At 40.0% G+C, this 17,434-nt stretch overlaps 1 protein-coding gene across 5 annotated transcripts in view; it reads left to right on the top strand.

Moving 5' to 3' along the window:
- Positions 1-17,434, top strand: part of AHCYL2 (adenosylhomocysteinase like 2) — a 166,846-nt gene that overhangs the window by 96,660 nt on the left and 52,752 nt on the right. For 2 of the 5 annotated variants that reach the window (XM_046020498.1, XM_046020495.1), the window contains exon 1: positions 16,537-16,946. The exons of 2 other annotated variants lie outside the window; for them this stretch is intronic. In XM_046020498.1, coding sequence (XP_045876454.1) covers positions 16,890-16,946 — 57 coding nt within the window. In that variant the 5' untranslated portion in view covers positions 16,537-16,889. Of the gene's footprint in view, positions 1-16,536; positions 16,947-17,434 lie in introns of those variants that run through there. One more of the 5 variants, XM_046020500.1, reaches the window with a different exon arrangement.

Below are 17,434 nucleotides of genomic sequence, written 5' to 3'. Positions count from 1 at the left end.
TGTGTGTGTGTGTGTGTGTGTGTGTGTGTAAAATAGGAACTTTCGTCCTTTCAGTTCTGTGTCCACATCTTTTACTAGATCTTGTTAGTTCTTCCTTTATTTAATTTCTCAAATTTGTTCTTTTTTTTTTTCCCATATAATTGTAATCTGGAAATCTAGACTTTAACATCTTCAGGGTTGACCCTAAAGTTGTCCTCATTTCTTTTAGCCACATTGTCTCTTGACTCCATCTTCTCTAAGCATATTTTTATCATATTATTCTGCAGAAATATTACTGCCCTACTTAGAAACTTTCTGTGGCTGCTAGTTGTCTATTTTTAAGTTACTATAAAAGTTATTTCTTAATGCTTCACAATTCTCCTATAGCTCTTCTTCCCCCCCCCTTAATTGATGTTATTATGTCATAATTCATTGTCAGAGGGGGCTCTTAGATGTGAATTACCTCATCTTATTACTATGATCTATAAAGCTGCATCTATTTCTTCTTTTTTTCTTTCAATAAAAAAGAAAGTATTCCTAATCCTAACTAAGAACAGTTTCTCCACTTGTGCCCTGGATCCCACTCTATCTTCTCAGAGACTTTTCTACTTGATTTATCCCTAAGGTTGTCAGACTTGGCAACAGCAAGAATACAAAACACATAATTAAAATTTAAATTCAGATAACAACAAATAATTTTAGTATAGTATGTCCTATGCAATATTTGGGACATATTTATGTTAAGAAAATTATTTGTTGTTTATCTGAAATTCAAATATAACTGGCATACTGAATTTTCTCTGGCAGCCTTATTTAGTTCTCTTTCCTTTTTTATACTTCTAAACACACACATACGCACAAACACACACTCTCATACTCCCTCTCTGTTGGATCATTTCTTCAGAGTTCACCCAAGCTCTAGTAACCATCTTGTTAAACAAAAGCACACATACACACACATACACACACAAATCAGTCACTTCCTTTGACTTATAATCCTTTAGTTATTTCCACATCTCTCTGTTCTGCTTCATAGCCCAGTTTTTCAAAAGACTTGTCTGTTCAAACTGCCTCTCCTACTTAACCTCCTGGTCATTCTTCAGTTTTCCCTAATCCTGCTTTCATCCCCCCAACCCCCACAAGTCACCAGAAACCTCCATGCTGCCTAATCCTAAAAACTATTTTCAGCTATCATCTTAACAAAGTCCCAGCAGTATTTGAAATAGCTGATCACTCTTTCCTTTTTGAAATAATCTCTTTAACTTAATTTCAGTGACACCATTTTCTTTGGATTTTCTTCTTGCTTTTCTGGTGGCTGCTTTTCAAATTTCAGCTGCTGGCTTTTCTTATTCTACTCTATATGGTGGATCAAGGCTCAGATGTGGATCCTGTTTGTTCATTTGCTTGTTCCCCTTCTATAGGCAAATTTACCCACTTCCATGGTTTTATATATTTGTGCATAAATGGATTTAAATTCTGGAAATGGAAGAAATCAGTAACTCCCAATTTTATGCTTCCAGCCCAGACCTTTCTGTGAGCTCCAGACTCAGACTCAGTTGCTATTTCAATTCCATTTGCTTCTCATAGACATTTCAAACTCAACATGACAAAAATTAAGACCTGGTATTCTTCTCATACCTACTTTCTCCCTATTCTACCCCGTTTTAGTCAGTAGCATCCCTGTTTAACTAGTTGCTTAAGGCAGAAACCTGATTGTCATTCTTGATATCTTTTTCATTCTTTAGATGCAGTCTGTTATCAAGTCCTATTGAGTCAACCACCAACATGTATCTTAAATTCATTCACTACCGTCATTGCAATTCAAACTACCATCATCTCTCATATATTCTAATGACTTTCTAACTAGTCTCATTTCCATTCCTGTGCATTCAGTTTCTTCTCCTTATAGCAACCATAGTGATCTTTTGAAAACAAAAATCCCTATTAGCTTAGTTTTCTCTCTTGTTTTTTTTTTGTTTGATTTTATTTTTGAGGGTGCCTGGGTGGCTCAGTGGGTTAAACCTCTGCCTTTGGCTCAGGTCTTGGTCTCAGGGTCCTGGGATTGAGCCCTGCATCAGGCTCTCTGCTCAACGGGGAGCCTGCTTCCCCCTCTTGCTTTGCCTGCCTCTCTGCCTACTTGTGATCTCTCTCTCTCTGTATCAAATAAATAAATAAAAAAAATCTTTACCAAAAAAAAAAAGATTTTATTTTTGAGCAATCTCCATAGCCAGCATAGGGCTCAGACTCACAACCCCAAGATCAAGAGCTGAATGCTCCACCAACTTAACCAGCCAGGCACCCCATTTCCTGTTATTCTTACAATGAAATTAAAACTTTTCTGGGGCCTGCAAAAACCCTGCATAATCAGCCCCTGCCTACCTCTTCAATCACGTCTCCCACCACTCTGACTGACAATGCTCTAATCATACAAAATAAGAATTTGTACACACAAAATGGAATCTTATTCCCAAGCAGTTTAAAGAATATTAGTTCCTGTAATATACAGAATTTAAAAATTTATGCAAATATTGCCAACCAAGCCTGAGTATGCATGTAGTTGTTTGAAAATAATCGAGATAAAGCAAATCAAATGCCTAATCTCCCCTGCTCCTTAAAATCTCACAGGCTTCTTATTTAATTTTCTATGGCTTAAAACAATATGATTGTATTAACTTACAGTTCTAGAGATCAGAAGTCCAGAATGGGACTAAATGGGCTAAAATCAATGTTGGGAATTTTACTCAGCTATAAAAATGAATGAAATCCTGCTATTTGTGACAACATGGATGAACCGAAGGTATTATGCTAAGTGAAATAGAGAAAGACAAATACTATATGATTTCACTTATATGTGGAATCTAAAAAATAAAACAAATGAGCAAACAAAACAGAAACAGACTCTCAGGTCCAGGAAATGAAGTGTTGGTTACCAGAGGGGGAAAGGGTTTGAGTAGATGAAATAGGTGAAAGGATTAAGAGGTACAGACTTCCAGTTGTAAAATAAACAAGGCATGGAGATATAATTATTTACAGCATAGGGAATATTGTTAATAGTATTGTAATAACTTTGCATGGTGACAGATGGTAACTGAACTTATCGTGGGATCATTTAGTAATGTATAAAAATATGGAATCATTATGATACACATGTGAAACTAATAGGATATTGTATGTCAGTCATACTTCAGTAGTTTTTAAAAAGGTGTCAGTAGGGCTGTCTAGAGCAGATCCATTTCCTTGCCTTTTCCAGTGTCTGAAGCACCCAGCATGCCTTGGCCTGTGGCCCTTTCCGCCATCCTCACAGCCAGCAGTGTAGCATCTTCAAATCTGTCTCTGGGTCTCATTCATTCTTCTGCTTCTCTCTTCTAGTTGTAAGGAACCTTTTGATTATATTGGATCCACTTGGCTAATTCAGGATAAGCTCTCCATCTCGAGGTCAGGCAACTAGCAACCTTAATTCTCTCTGCAGCCTTACCTATGCTGTTATTCACAGGATCTGGAAATTAGAACATGGACATCTTTGGAGGGGCCATTATTCTGTCTGTGACTCATTAAAAAATGTTTTTTTGTCTTTTTATAAGAACAGTTCATTCTCGTTCCCCCAAAATTAAGAAAACAGACCAGGAATTCAGGAACTGTTTAGGCCCCATTGATTTCTCTTTTTTTTTTCTTTTTAATTGAAGTGTAGTTGACATATAATGCTATGTTAGTTTTGTGTGTACAACATAGTGATTGGACAATTTTATGCATTATGCAGTGTTTGCCATGGTGAGTGTAGCTAGCATCTGACACCATACAAAGTTATTACTGTATTATTGACTGTATTCCCTAGGCAGTACTTTTTATGCCTGTGATTTATTTTATAAATGAAAATTCAGGCTCTTTTGATCTTCTAGTGGAAATAGATACTTAGTTCATGTTGACTAAGAAGAGATGATCTCTGAACACTTAGGATATTTAAAGCACTAGAAAAGTTTATTAAAAGTCACATACAGGGGCACCTGGGTGGCTCAGCCAGTTAAGCATCTGCCTTCAGCTTGGGTAATAATCCGAGAGTCCTGGGATTGAACCCCACATCAGGAGTCCCTGCTCAGTGGGGAGCCTACTTCTCCCTCTCCCTCTGCTTCTCCCTGCCCTGCTTGTGCTTGCTCTCTCAAATAAATAAATAAATAAATAAGTTACAAACAATAACCAAACTATGGAAAGAGCCCAGATTTCTATCAACTGATGAATAAATAAAGAAGATGTGGTATATATCTACAATGGAATATTACTCAGCTATCAAAAAAAAAAAGAAATCTTGCCATTTCCAAGGATCTGGATAGAACTAGAGGGTATTGGGATGCCTGGATGGCTCAGTCATTAAGTGTCTGCCTTCAGGTCAGGTCATGGTCCTGGGATTGAGCCCCACAACAGGCTCCCTGCTCGGTGGGAAGCCTGCTTCTCCCTCTCCAGCCTCTCCGTGGTTGTGTTCCCTCTCTCACTATCTCTCTTGGTCATAAATTAATAAAGTAATAATCTTAAAAAAAAAGAACTAGAGGGTATTGTGCTAAATGAAATCAGTCAATCAGAGAAAGACAATTATACGATTTCACTCTTATGTGGAAACAAAACAGAGGAGCATAGGGGAAGGGAGTGTAAAATAAAACAAGACGAAATCAGAGAGGGAGACAAACCATAAGAGACTTTTTTTTTTTAAAGGTTTTATTTATTTGACAGAGATCACCAGTAGGCAGAGAGGCAGGCAGAGAGAGAGGAGGGGAAGCAGGCTCCCTGCTGAGCAGAGAGCCCAACGTGGGGCTTGATCCCAGACCCAGGGATCATGACCCGAGCTGAAGGCAGAGGCTTTAACCCACTGAGCCACCCAGGCGCCCCAACCATAAGAGACTCTTAATCATAGGAAATAAACTGAGGATTGCTAGAGGGGAGGAGGGTGGGAGGATGGGGTAACTGGGTGTTGGACTTGAGGAGAGCACGTGATGTAATTAGCACTGGGATGTTATATAAGCTGATGAATCACTGAACTCTACCTCTGAAACTAATAATATACTGTGTTAATTAATTGGATTTAAATTAATTTTTAAAAATTAAAAAAAGAAATGAAAGTCACAAATAAGAAATCTGCCAAATAAAATCAGTGTGTAAAAGGAGTACTATAGGACTTTGGTTAAGCAATTTCTCTAGCTCTTTGCTTCTTTATCTCTAAAACAAGGAAATCAAATTAACTGATCTTTGACATTATTATCTTTACTAATATATAAGTTGGTATCTATATTCTACTAAAAATTTATCCAAAAAGATGAATAGATGGGGTGCCTGGGTGGCTCAGTGGGTTAAGCCTCTGCCTTTCAGCTCAGGTCATAGTCTTAGGGTCCTGGGGTCAAGCCCCCAAGACAGGGAGCCTACTTCCCCCTCTCTCTTTGCCTGCCTCTCTGCCTATTTGTGATCTCCTCTCTGTCAAATAAATTTTAAAAAGATGAATAGATAACATCATAAGAAAAAATATTTATAACTACATGAGGTGATAGATGTTAACTAAACTTACTGTGACAATCATTTTGCAATATATACATGTGAAATCATTATGTTTTACCCTTTATACTAATATATTATATAACAATTATATCTCAATAAAACTGGGGGCACTAAAAATATTAATCAAAAGAGATGGGCAGGTAATATATAGGGCTTTTGTGTTTTTTTAACAATCTGGTCAATGCATAGCTGCTTTTTTTTTTTTTAAGATTTTATTTATTTATTTAACAGAGAGAAACACAGTGAGAGAGGGAACACAAGCAGGCTGAGTGGGAGAGGGAGAAGCAAGCTCTCCACTAAGCAGAGAGCCTGATGCGGGACTTGATCCCAGGACCTTGGGACCATGACCTGAGCTGAAGGCAGACGCTTAACAACTGAGCCACCCAGGTGCCCCAATGCATAGCCTTATTCCAGAATTCAGTCAGCTACCTTTGTCAGGGTCATGAAAGACAAGGAAGAACTGAGGAATTTTCATAGATTGGAGGAGACCAAGGAGGCATGACAACTAAACACAGTGGGGGATCCTGGATTGGATCTTACAACTAAAAAAGGACATTCATGGAAGAACTTGTAAAATCCAAATAAAGTCTGTGGTTTGGTTAATAGTATTGTACCAATGTTAATTTCTTAATTTTTGTAATTGCCCTGGTTTTACAAGATATTACATTAGAGGAACTTGGGCAAAGTGTATATGAGAACTCTGTACTGTTTTTGTGAATTGTTCTAAGTCTTAAATTATCTCAAAATAAAAAGTTTAAAAAAAATACAACAGTAAGAGAGGAAAAGCAAGCCACAGAGTGGGAAATGTTTGCCAGAGACTCATAACTAGAATTCATAAATAGCTCATACAAATCAATAAGGGAAAGACTTACAATCCAATAGAAATACAGGCAGAAGGGGTGCCTGGGTGGCTTCGTGGGTTAAGACCTCTGCCTTTAGCTCAGGTCATGAACCCAGGGTCATGGGATCAAGACCTGCATCAGGCTCTCTGCTTAGTGGGGAGCCTGCTTCCCTCCACCACCGCCTGCCTCTCTGCCTACTTGTGATCTCTGTCTGTCAAATAAATAAATAAAACCTTAAAAAAAAAAAAAAAGAAATACAGGCAAAAGATTTGAAAAGTCACTCCACATAAAAGAATATCCAAATGGCCAATAAGCAGATAAAAATGTGCTTGACAATACACAGTTCCCAGTTTCTTCAAGTTGGAAACCTTGCACCTTGCTGATGGGAATGTAAAATGATATAACTTCTGTAGAAAGCACAGTATGGTTTTTGGTTCCTCAAAAAAATAAACAAATTACAATATGATCCAGAAATTCCAATTCTGGGTATATACTCCAAAGAATTGAAAGTAGGGCCTTGAATAAGTATTTGCACACCTGTGTTCATAACAGCACTATTTATAATAGGCAAAAGGTGGAAACAGCTCAAATGTCCACCAGTGGATGGAAAATGGATAAACAAACTGTGGTGTATACATACAATGGAATATTATTATTTGGCCCTAAAAAGAAGTGAAATTCTGACACATGCTACAATATGGATGGACCTTAAAAGCATCATACCAAGTGAAATAAGCCAAACAGAAAAGGAAAAATGTTGTTTGATTCTATTTGTATGAGATACCTAGAGTAGTGAAATTCAAAGATACAGAAAGGAGAAGAGTGGTTACCAGGGGCCGGGAGAAGGGGATGATGGGGAATTACTGTTTAACGGGTATAGAGTTTCAGTTTGGGATAATGAAAAAGTTCTGGGGATGGATATGGTGGCTATGGTTGCAAAACAGTGTGAATATTTTAAATGTCACTGAAATATACACTTTAAAATGGTAGGGGCAGCTGGATGGCTCAGTTGGTAGAGCATGCAATTCTTGATCTCAGGGTTGTAAGTTCCAGCCCCACACTGGGCATGGAGCCTACCTTAAAAAATTGTAAAATGGTTAAATTGGCAAATCTTATTAATATTTTACCACACATACAAAAGAAAATGTTATAGGCCAATATTCATAATGAACATAGATTCAAAATTCCTCAAAAAATACTAGCAAATCAAATTCAATAATATATTAAAATGATCATACATCATCATCAAGGATGCGAGGATGATACAATATCCACAACCTAATCACTGTGATACACCATATTAACAACAGGAAAGATAAAAACCGTATGATCATCTCAATAGATACAGAAAAAGCATTTGACAAAGTTAAACATCCATTCATGATAAAAGCTCTCAACAGGAGCACCTGGGTTGCTCAGTGGGTTAAGCCTCTGCCTTCAGCTCAGGTCATGATCTCAGGGTCCTATGATCGAGCCCCACATCGGGCTCTTTGTTCAGCAGGGAGCCTGCTTCCCCCCCGCCCTCTGCCTGCCTCTCTGCCTACTTGTGATCTCTGTCTGTCAAATAATTAAATAAAATCTTAAAAAAGAAAAAAAATCTCTCAACAAAGTGGATATAGAGGAATTGTACCTCAACATAATAAAGGCCATAGAAAAAAATGTGCTCAGTGGTGATGACAATGGCGGCTATGAGATGCAGATAAAAATCATGATGTGACACCATTACCTAGACTGTGGACCAACAGAAGTAAGCACTGGCAAGGATATGAAGCAACTAGAACACTGATACTCTGCCGATAGGAGTAGAAATTAGTATAAATACTTTGGAAAATTGCTTGACATGACCTACTTAGCTTGAACATATGCATACCCTATAACCAGCAATTACACACCTAGAAAGATACCCAACCAGAAGTAACTTAATACAGGCACCATACAACATACACAAGCATGTTCATAGCCTTATCACATTTTTTATGGCCCTCAAACTAAAAACAGTCTTCAACAGGAGAATAGATTAAAGAAATTATGAATATTCATGTGATGGGATATCTTCTGGTAATAAAAACAAATGAAGTACTGCTAAACGTGAGTGACTTGGATAACTCTTAGAAACGTACTGAGCAGAACATGATGATATTTGATGATATTTATATCAGGTTCAAAGATTGGCAAAACTGGGGCACCTGGGTGGCTCAGTTGTTAAGCGTCTGCCTTTGGCTCAGGTCATAATCTCAGAGTCTTGGGATTAAGCCCCACATCAGGGTTCCTACTCCACGGGAAGTCGGCTTCTCCCTCTCCTACTCCCCCTGCTTGTATTCCCTCTCTCTCTGTCTCTGTCTCTGTCAAATAAATAAATAAATTCTTAAAAAGAAAATAAGCAAAACTGATCAGTGGTGATAGGAATTACCTATTAGGTGGAATGAGGGAAATGCCTGAGAGGGGACATGAGGGAAGATCTCCGGCGCTACTCTCGTTCTCTTTCCTTATCTGAGTAGTGTTACATATATGTGTTGACTTCGGAAATTTTATCAAACTGTAACTTTTCTTTTTTTTTTTTAAGATATTTATTTATTTATTTGACACAGAGAGTGAGAGAGCACAAGCAGGCAGAGCAGTGGAGGGAGAGGGAGAACACTGAGTAGGGAGCCTGATGTGGCGCTCAATCCCAGGACCCTGGGATCATGACCTGAGCCGAAGGCAGCCGCCTAACCAACTGAGCCACCCAGGTGCCCTTCAAATTGTAACTTTTCAGTTTGTGTATTTATTATAGGTTAATACACTTCCAGAAAAGTTTCATTTAAAAATTGAAAGAATAGGGGCCCCTGGGTAGCTCAGTGGGTTAAGCCTCTGCCTTCGGCTCAGGTCATGATCCCAGGGTCCTGGGATCGAGTCCCACATCAGGCTCTCTTCTCAGTGGGGAACCTGTTTCCCTCTCCCGCTCTGCCTGCTTCTCTGCCTATTTGTGATCTCTCTCTCTCCGTCAAATAAATAAATAAAATCTTTTTTAAAAAAATAAATAAATAAAAATAAAAATTGAAAGAATATAGTAAGAAGTTTGCATTCTACATTTATTTAATGGCAATATATGTCAGTATTTTAACCCTTCCCATCCTCCTGTACCCCACCCCTCTCCAGTCTGATAAATTCCTTCCCATTCTTAACCCTGGTTGTTTTCAAGTTTTAGCTTGACCTCTCTTTAAGGATACTTTTAGCTAGAGGTGCTAACTGTAGCAAACTGAACTTTGACCTGAGTGGAGCTCTATTTGCTGTGTCAGGGAAATTGAGGATTTACATTCCACACTCCACTCCCAGAATCTAGAGGACTTAATAGGGAATGGAAAAGGTGACCTGGTGCCTGCTTTAGTGTACTGTAGTCTGTGTATTGCTTAATTATTTATCTGAGAAACAGTGACTGGATAGTTAGTGGCAGGGAGGTATAGAATTTTGTTACAGTGATGTTTCTAATTATGGTTTTGTCCGTTCTTAGTCATACCAGAGTCCCTTTACTTTCTTTTTACCCTTTAGGTATCTATCCTATATTTTATTCAATTGAAGCTTTATTCCGATCTAGCTGTTCTTTAAGTCATTTTCCCATCCAGCACATATTCATTGCTTGTTTACTATATGCTAGGTGCTTGGAATACAGGAATAAAACGCATAATCTCTGCCCTCAAATTGCTTGCATTTCTAGTTGGAAACAGACAAATGATCAGTCTGGGGGATTAGTCAGTAACTCACAGAACTGATTCTTAAAACCTAGGCCAGGAGCTGGAAATGTGTCCTGAAAGAAGTTACAGATAAGCTAAATTTTGAAAGGGGTGTATATGTTCACAGTGGGGGTTTGGGGGAATTCAGAGAGCTGAGGCTTGGGAAGTAGGCACAAGCTAAGTCATGCAGGGTCTTATGTGTCATGCTAAGGAGTTTGGATTTTATTTTGAGGACAAGAGGGGACCTATTGAGGTGTTATGAACAAGGAAGTGATGTTATCAGATTTTTAAATGATTGGACTGATGATAATCACGTATAAGTTGATTTAACAAATTGAGGTGGGCTATACAGGGATGGAATTATCTAGGCCCTTGTCAAAGCATAGTCCCAGCATTACTGGCATCATGTGAGAGCTATTAAAAATGTAGAGTCTTGGAGGGCACCTGGATGGCTCAGTTGGTTATGTGGCCAACTCTTGGTTTTGGCTCAGGTCATGATCTCAGGGTACTGGGATCAAGCCCACGATGGACTCTGCATTTGCCAAGGAGACTGCTTTAGGATTATCTTTCTCTCTCAAATAAATAAATCTTTTTTTAAAAATGTAGAATATTGGGACCTAAATTGGCATTTTAACAAGAACTGCAAGTAATTTGTAGGCACATGTAAGCTTTTGAAGCACTGATTTAGATGGATGTGATGATGGTCAGGTTTTAGACAGCTGTATGAAGAAAGGACAGAGTGTAAGAGACATTATGGAGTACATATTCTTCTTTCTATTGGAATACTCTTCTCGATACTCCTCCTGGCCAAATACATATCAGGTATCCCCTAATCATCTTTTATCTTTCAGCTTAAGTGGAACTTCTCACCCCCAGTATGCATGATTGGCACCCTTGCCATATACTCGCATAGCAACCTGTACTTACCTTCTCATTTTTCATATTTTTATTGTAATTGCTTATTTAATGGCCTGACAGGAAACACCATGAAAGCAGGGACTGTCTTTCTATGCTGGCTGATACATAATAGACACTCAATAAATATCTGTGGTTTGATTGAATGAATTCATCATGTGGAAGATGGATTTGAGTGTGTTTATGAAGGAACATGTTGTATTGGTAATAATAGTGAATTTTTAAGTCCTTGGCATGGTTCTAAGTGATGTGTGTGTGTATAAATATGTGTATACATTTTTATGTATATATATATGTAAATTTATTCGATCCTCTCAGCAGTCCCCTAAGGTAGATACTTTTAATATCCTCATTTTACAGATGAGAAAGAGGCACGGGGAGAATATGTAATTTGCCTAAGGTTACACAGTTTGTAAGTGTGAGACAAGTAAACCAGACAGTCTGGTACTATTCTGCTATGTCTGGTTTTGGACAAAATAAATTTCTGGCACTTTTTATGTATTTCTATGTATTATTTAATTTTGATAACAGCCATGTGAGGAAGGCATTATTATCCTGTTTTATAGATGAGGAAGCAAGGGCTCAAAAAATTATACAGCTTATATAGTTGTATCTTTATGTAGAGGTACACACAGAGAGAACGAGACAGAGCTAGCCTTTAAACCCAAGCCCGTCTAGCTCCAAAGCCTGCAGTTTTACCAGCAATGATGATGCCTCCGTGTGGAGTCTAAAAGTCCTCTGGGATATGAGTCTTAAGGCACTGAGAGAGTGCCTAACATTTAGGTTGTTGGTAGGGGGAGAATTCAACAATCCCATTTGCTATGGTAACATTAGCACTTCCAGGTTGCAGGGGCTGTGGAGATCTGAGGCCTACCAATTCCAGCTAGCCTCATAACTGACCAGATGGAACTTTGAACTCAGGAGATTAAGAATCTTAGCCTATACAATAAGCTGTAACTTAGGTTACTAAGGAGTAGTTACCACTTTTTCTTATAGCTTCAGAGAAAGCAGACAGCTTAGAAATACTGTGTGTCAGAACTGGAAGGAACCAGTTCCAACCTACCACAGTCACACTATTCCCTACCTCCCCCTAGTTTTATAATAAGGAAACTGAAGAAGAGAGTAATTAGGTGACTCGCCAACATCTAATAAAACCATTAGAGACAAGCCAGGAATAGAGGACAGGGTCATATTTATGTATTCTTTGTCCTGTGCCTTATGACTTTCTAGGTTCCAGATTTATCACCTCTTATTTAAAACTGTTCTGCTGTTGTAGTTACTTCTTCACCACTGTGTGATTCTTTTTTGACTTTGACCCCCTGGAAATACTGACTTGTTTTTTCCTCCTCTAGCCAAGCATATACTCACTCTGGCAAGTCACCTGGCCTGCCTTCATTAACCATACTGCCATCACATCACCACTGGCAGGAGCACAACGGGCACGTAGAACTTCAAGTTGTTCTTCTTGGAACACAGATGAGATTCTTTTGAACTATTCACACACTTCGTCAATTTTTGTAAAGCCTGAAGGCCATAGGTACACGTGTAGTTTGTGTAACTTATTTTTTGTGAAGTTGCAAACTTAAATGTTAAAAGTGATTATAGATAACCATGTGCAGTCTTACTCATGCCCCTTCTTCTATACGGTAAAATGAAATTTGATCATAAACAACTTTATAACTAATACCTTACACCCATGCCTCTTGCCATATGCACCCCCACTCAGTTCATAGACCTTTGGTCCCCAAATGTGATTAACAGCTCCTGTTGTGTTTTTGTTTCACAGTCATTGCAGAACGAAGTAGTAAGGCCGCAGTTTACAAAGGAAGTCTACTTTAGTTAAAATCTACACTAAAGGGGCACCTGGGTAGCTCAGTGGGTTAAAGCCTCTGCCTTCAGCTCAGGTCATGGTCTCAGGATCCTGGGATCAAGCCCCACATCAGGCTCTCCGCTCAGCGGGGGAGCCTGCTTCTCCCCCTCCTCCTGCCCCCACCTGCCTCTCTGCCTATTCGTGATCTTTGTCTGTCAAATCTGCCAAATAAATAAATGAAATCTTTAAAAAAAAAAAAAAGAAAGAAAGAAAGAAAAAACCTACACTAAAAAACCAAACAGGGTACCTCTGTGGCCCAGTCAGTCGAGCCTCAGACTCTTGGTTTCAGCTCAGGTCCTGATCTCAGGGTGGTTGAGATGAGCCCAGCATTGCCTCCTGCCCAGCTTGGAATCCATTTGAGTCTTCTCTCCCTCCCCTTCCTCCACTGTCCACTCCCCCCCACCCCTCCAAGCTCTGTGCTCTGGCTCTCTCTAAAATAAATAAATAAAATTTAAAAAACAATCAAAAAGTTACAATTAAAATGACAGTTTAGGTTGCATAAGTGATGTATTTTGTGCTTATTCTATTATTCTCACCCCTGTCTTCTTTAAAAGTCATTTTCTTGCATGTTTTAAATTACCATGAGGGCAGTCATCTTCCATTTATTTAATAACTGATTATGTAGAAAACATCTACAGGAGCACCGATAATCTAGTAATTTGCTGATCACTGAAATATTTTCAGGGTTGGACTCCACTCTTTTGGCCTTGATTTGTTCGCAAGAGTTTTATTATGATGCAAATCATAATGGAATACAATTGATGCAGGTCAAGCAATGGAAAATGGATTATATATTCCTGCAGAGATAATATAATTAAGGATTAAAACCCCATTAAGGACTCGCCACAAATAAGTCCTAGCTGTGGGCAGTAGTATAACTAAGCCCCTGTATAATAAAATAATGTTCCAAATTCAGTAAAATGGACATAAATATACCAAACACACTAATTATGCAAATTACCTCCAGAGTACTGTAGGGTGTACATACAGCATACCAAATTTGAAAATTTCTTAAGCCCTTACTGTGTGCCAGACACTGTGGACAATTCAAACTGACTAAGCCCTTGAAAGGCCTGGAATTTAATGAGGGACAACATATGTACGTATCCTTAATTTGAGAAAGGGTGAAAATAGTGATGTGACCAAAGACTAATAGTAGAGGAAAGGGGGATTCTTTTTCTAGGAGAAATTCCACAGCAGTACTATCATTTGAGCTGGACCTTGAGGAATTTGCATATGTGAAGATGAGGGAAGTGAAGGCAGAATTAATGCATTTCAATTTGGGAAAATAGCATGAGCAAAGGCATGAGGTAGAAAAGCAAACAGCATAATGACATAAGTAAGAGCCACTGTTTAGTAAGCCCTTAGTGTATACACCGTTTTTTTTTTGTTTGTTTGTTTTTTAAATGCCTTTATTTTTTATTTTATTTTTTTAAAGATTTTATTTATTTATTTGTCAGAGAGAGCGAGAGCGAGAGTGAGCACAGGCAGACAGAGTGGCAGGCAGAGACAGAGAGAGAAGCAGGCTCCCCGCCGAGCACGGAGCCCGATGTGGGACTCGATCCCAGGACGCTGGGATCATGACCTGAGCCGAAGGCAGCCGCTTAACCAAGTGAGCCACCCAGGCGTCCCTATACACCGTTTTTAAATTGCTGCATCAATCCTATGAGGGGGCTATTATTATTATTCCACTGTATGGATTGGAAAACTGGAGGGAGAGAAAGAGTCAGAGGACAATGACTGGAGGTAGCTAGCAACTAAGACTTTATCAGAATTAACACGCTGACCTCAGAGGGCATATCACTGCTGCATTTCTTTGGCATTCTATATCTTGGCATCACTCATTGTTTCACTCCATAGCCTCTCTGTGACTACAGCTTCCTTTACTTCCTCCTCTGCTATTTGCTCTTCTTCTTCTTCCTTTTTTTTTTTTTTTAAGATTTTCTTTTAGCAGGGGCACCTGGGTGGCTCAGTGGGTTAAGGCCTCTGCCTTCGGCTCAGGTCATGATCCCAGAGTCCTGGGATCGAGCCCCACATTGAGCTCTCTGCTCAGCAGGGAGCCTGCTTCCTCCTCTCTCTCTCTCTCTCTCTCTGCCTCTCTGCTTACTTGTGATCTCTGTCTGTCAAATAAATAAATAAAATCTAAAAAAAAAAAAAAAAGATTTTCTTTTAGCAGGAGGAGCAGCAGGAGACAGAAAGAATCTTAAGCAGACTCCATGCCCATCACTGGGCTGAAACTCATGACCTGAGATCATGCCCTGAGCCACCAAGGCAGCCCTGCTGTTCTCTCTTCTTATATCTCATCTCTACCTACCCTGAGGTCTCTCATCCTTTGACCCTTCTGTATTCACCAGGTCGACAGTCCCCTTCTACTTTTACCTGCCTTTCTTTTTCTTTTTTTTTTTTTTAAGATTTTATTTATTTATTTGACAGAGATCACAAGTAGGCACAGAGGCAGGCAGAGAGAGAGAGGAGAAAGCAGGCTCCCCGCTGAGCAGAGAGCCCGATGTGGGTCTCGATCCCAGGACCCTGGAATCATGACCTGAGCCGAAGGCAGAGGCTTCAACACACTGAGCCACCCAGGCGCCGCCCCCCCCCCCCCCCCCCCCCCGCCTTTCTTTCTAGTCTAGACATCCAGGTCAGGCATTTGAATTTTGCCTTCTCTGGCGTCTTATAATACCTCTTCCCCTAGACATTACTTTCCTCTCCATTCCACATCCAAAGGATTATTCTCTTAACCAGTGAAGGCCCTAAGGGGCAATGAACCAATAATCCTGAGTTGAATATTATAACCGTCAGCTCTAGAAAATTATCCTCTGTGATGGGACTTAACACTGAAAGAGTCTCTAGTCCTTCAATGGGTCTTAAGCAGGCATATCTCACTGGGCTTACTTTGTGCCTGAAATCAATCTATGGTACTCTTACAGATAATACACTCTAGGAATGAACAGAGCAGGTAGGCTACCTTCAGTCTTGTCTTATTTCCAAACTTCCGAAGTATGTAGAGGGAGCTGGCCTATAAACCTAAGAGGGAACAGCTTCTGAGGTCCCTTAAGGTGGTAAGTGTATAGGGCTACTGTGTTGGTATTCTGCCTCTTCCCAAAACCAAACTGGTGAGTAAAAACCTGCTCTGGATAGGAACTTGGAGGCAACCCTAATCTTGATTGGAAACCTTGGCTCCCTCTAAACTTAACAGTGTAGTAGCTCCTGACTGGCTTCAGGGATGCAGCGGGTTTACAATAGGCGCCTATGTTTCTGCAACTGAAGGCTCTTGGACCTTCGTGGATATAGCACAGGGAGCCAGCAGAGGGAGTTGTGGTCCTAGAACTTTTCTTAAGAGATTCTAATTTCTGATTTTGCAAGAGATCTTCCCTGGCACCATCCGAATCAAATCGCCCTTACAATAAGAATTTAACTGAGATATGCCCGAGTTTGGTGCCAGACCCCTGGTGTGAGCAGATGGGGAAGTTCTGCCTAGCTGTTTAAACTTGAAGCCATAAAGAACTCTCGATTTCAAGGAAACGCCTGTTTACTGTGCTGATCCAAGTCAAGCAACTCTTGAGAAATGGGAGTGCCTTCTTGACCTCGAGCCTTATTGATCTTGGTATCAGCACCTCCAGTGACGTGTCCTGAGGGGCGGGGGAAATTAACAAGTGTCTTACACACCAGGAAAGAGAGGAAGCCTGACTGTTGCTGCAGAGAGTCCCCACTGGGGAGGCAGGGGTTGCGTGCTTGGGTAGCATTAAACAGTGAGTGTCCTGTAGGAAGTTCAGTGCCTGGGCGCAGAACCTTGCATCAGGTCTGATTTTGAATCCAAAGCAGAAGGTTTGAAGCAGGCCAGTAAGGGACTTGTCAGGCAGTTGACTAATGATCTTAATTTGAATAGAAAGCCTCTGTGAAAGGGATGCAGCTTCTGTTAGATATTGTAAATTTCTGAATCACTAGGTTTGATTCTGCTTTTGGGCTCCCAAAAAACCCTGGCATTTCCAAATCAGCCTTCCCTTTTGCTTCAGGACGTTTATTACCCAAGCCTGCACTATGGAGAACTGGGACAGTAATGAGGGCACCTCGGCTTTTCACGTGCCTGAGTGGATGGTGAGTTCTTTGGTCTCTTTGCTTTTCCTTCTGTTTCTTGGTATTGAGGCAACCATTTCTGACAGGTGACAGGGATCAAGACAAGTCCCTACCAAGACTTGTGGTTGGGAGAACAGTTATTCCTCTAATTTCTGATGAGTTCCTGTGTCCTGGATCACCCCTGTTTCTTAATTGCGAGTGAAGCTGAGGAAGGTCTGAGAGCCGCCTGGCCAAAGTCACCTTATTGTCTGGTTGTCTGTGCTGGCCTGGACTTCCCTCCCCTGCCACCAGTGTACCGCGTGGATTATATTCTCCTGTGATTGCTTTGCACTCTCTTTGCAAGCTGATGCTTACTTTATTTCTCATGGGAGTAAAGAAAATGAATAGTGGGGGAGGGGGGAACAGAACTTGTGGAAATGGTGGTCTCTCAAGTCTATGAGAAGATGTAAGATATTTCTTGCCTACCTGCCCATTTTTTCTCTCCAGTCAAAACATTTCCCCAAATATTC

The sequence above is a fragment of the Meles meles genome, chromosome 10 (assembly GCF_922984935.1).
Source record: "Meles meles chromosome 10, mMelMel3.1 paternal haplotype, whole genome shotgun sequence".
Classification (NCBI taxonomy): domain Eukaryota; kingdom Metazoa; phylum Chordata; class Mammalia; order Carnivora; family Mustelidae; genus Meles; species Meles meles.
The sequence above is the reverse complement of the archived record's forward strand: the minus strand, read 5'-3'. Positions and strand labels throughout refer to the sequence as shown.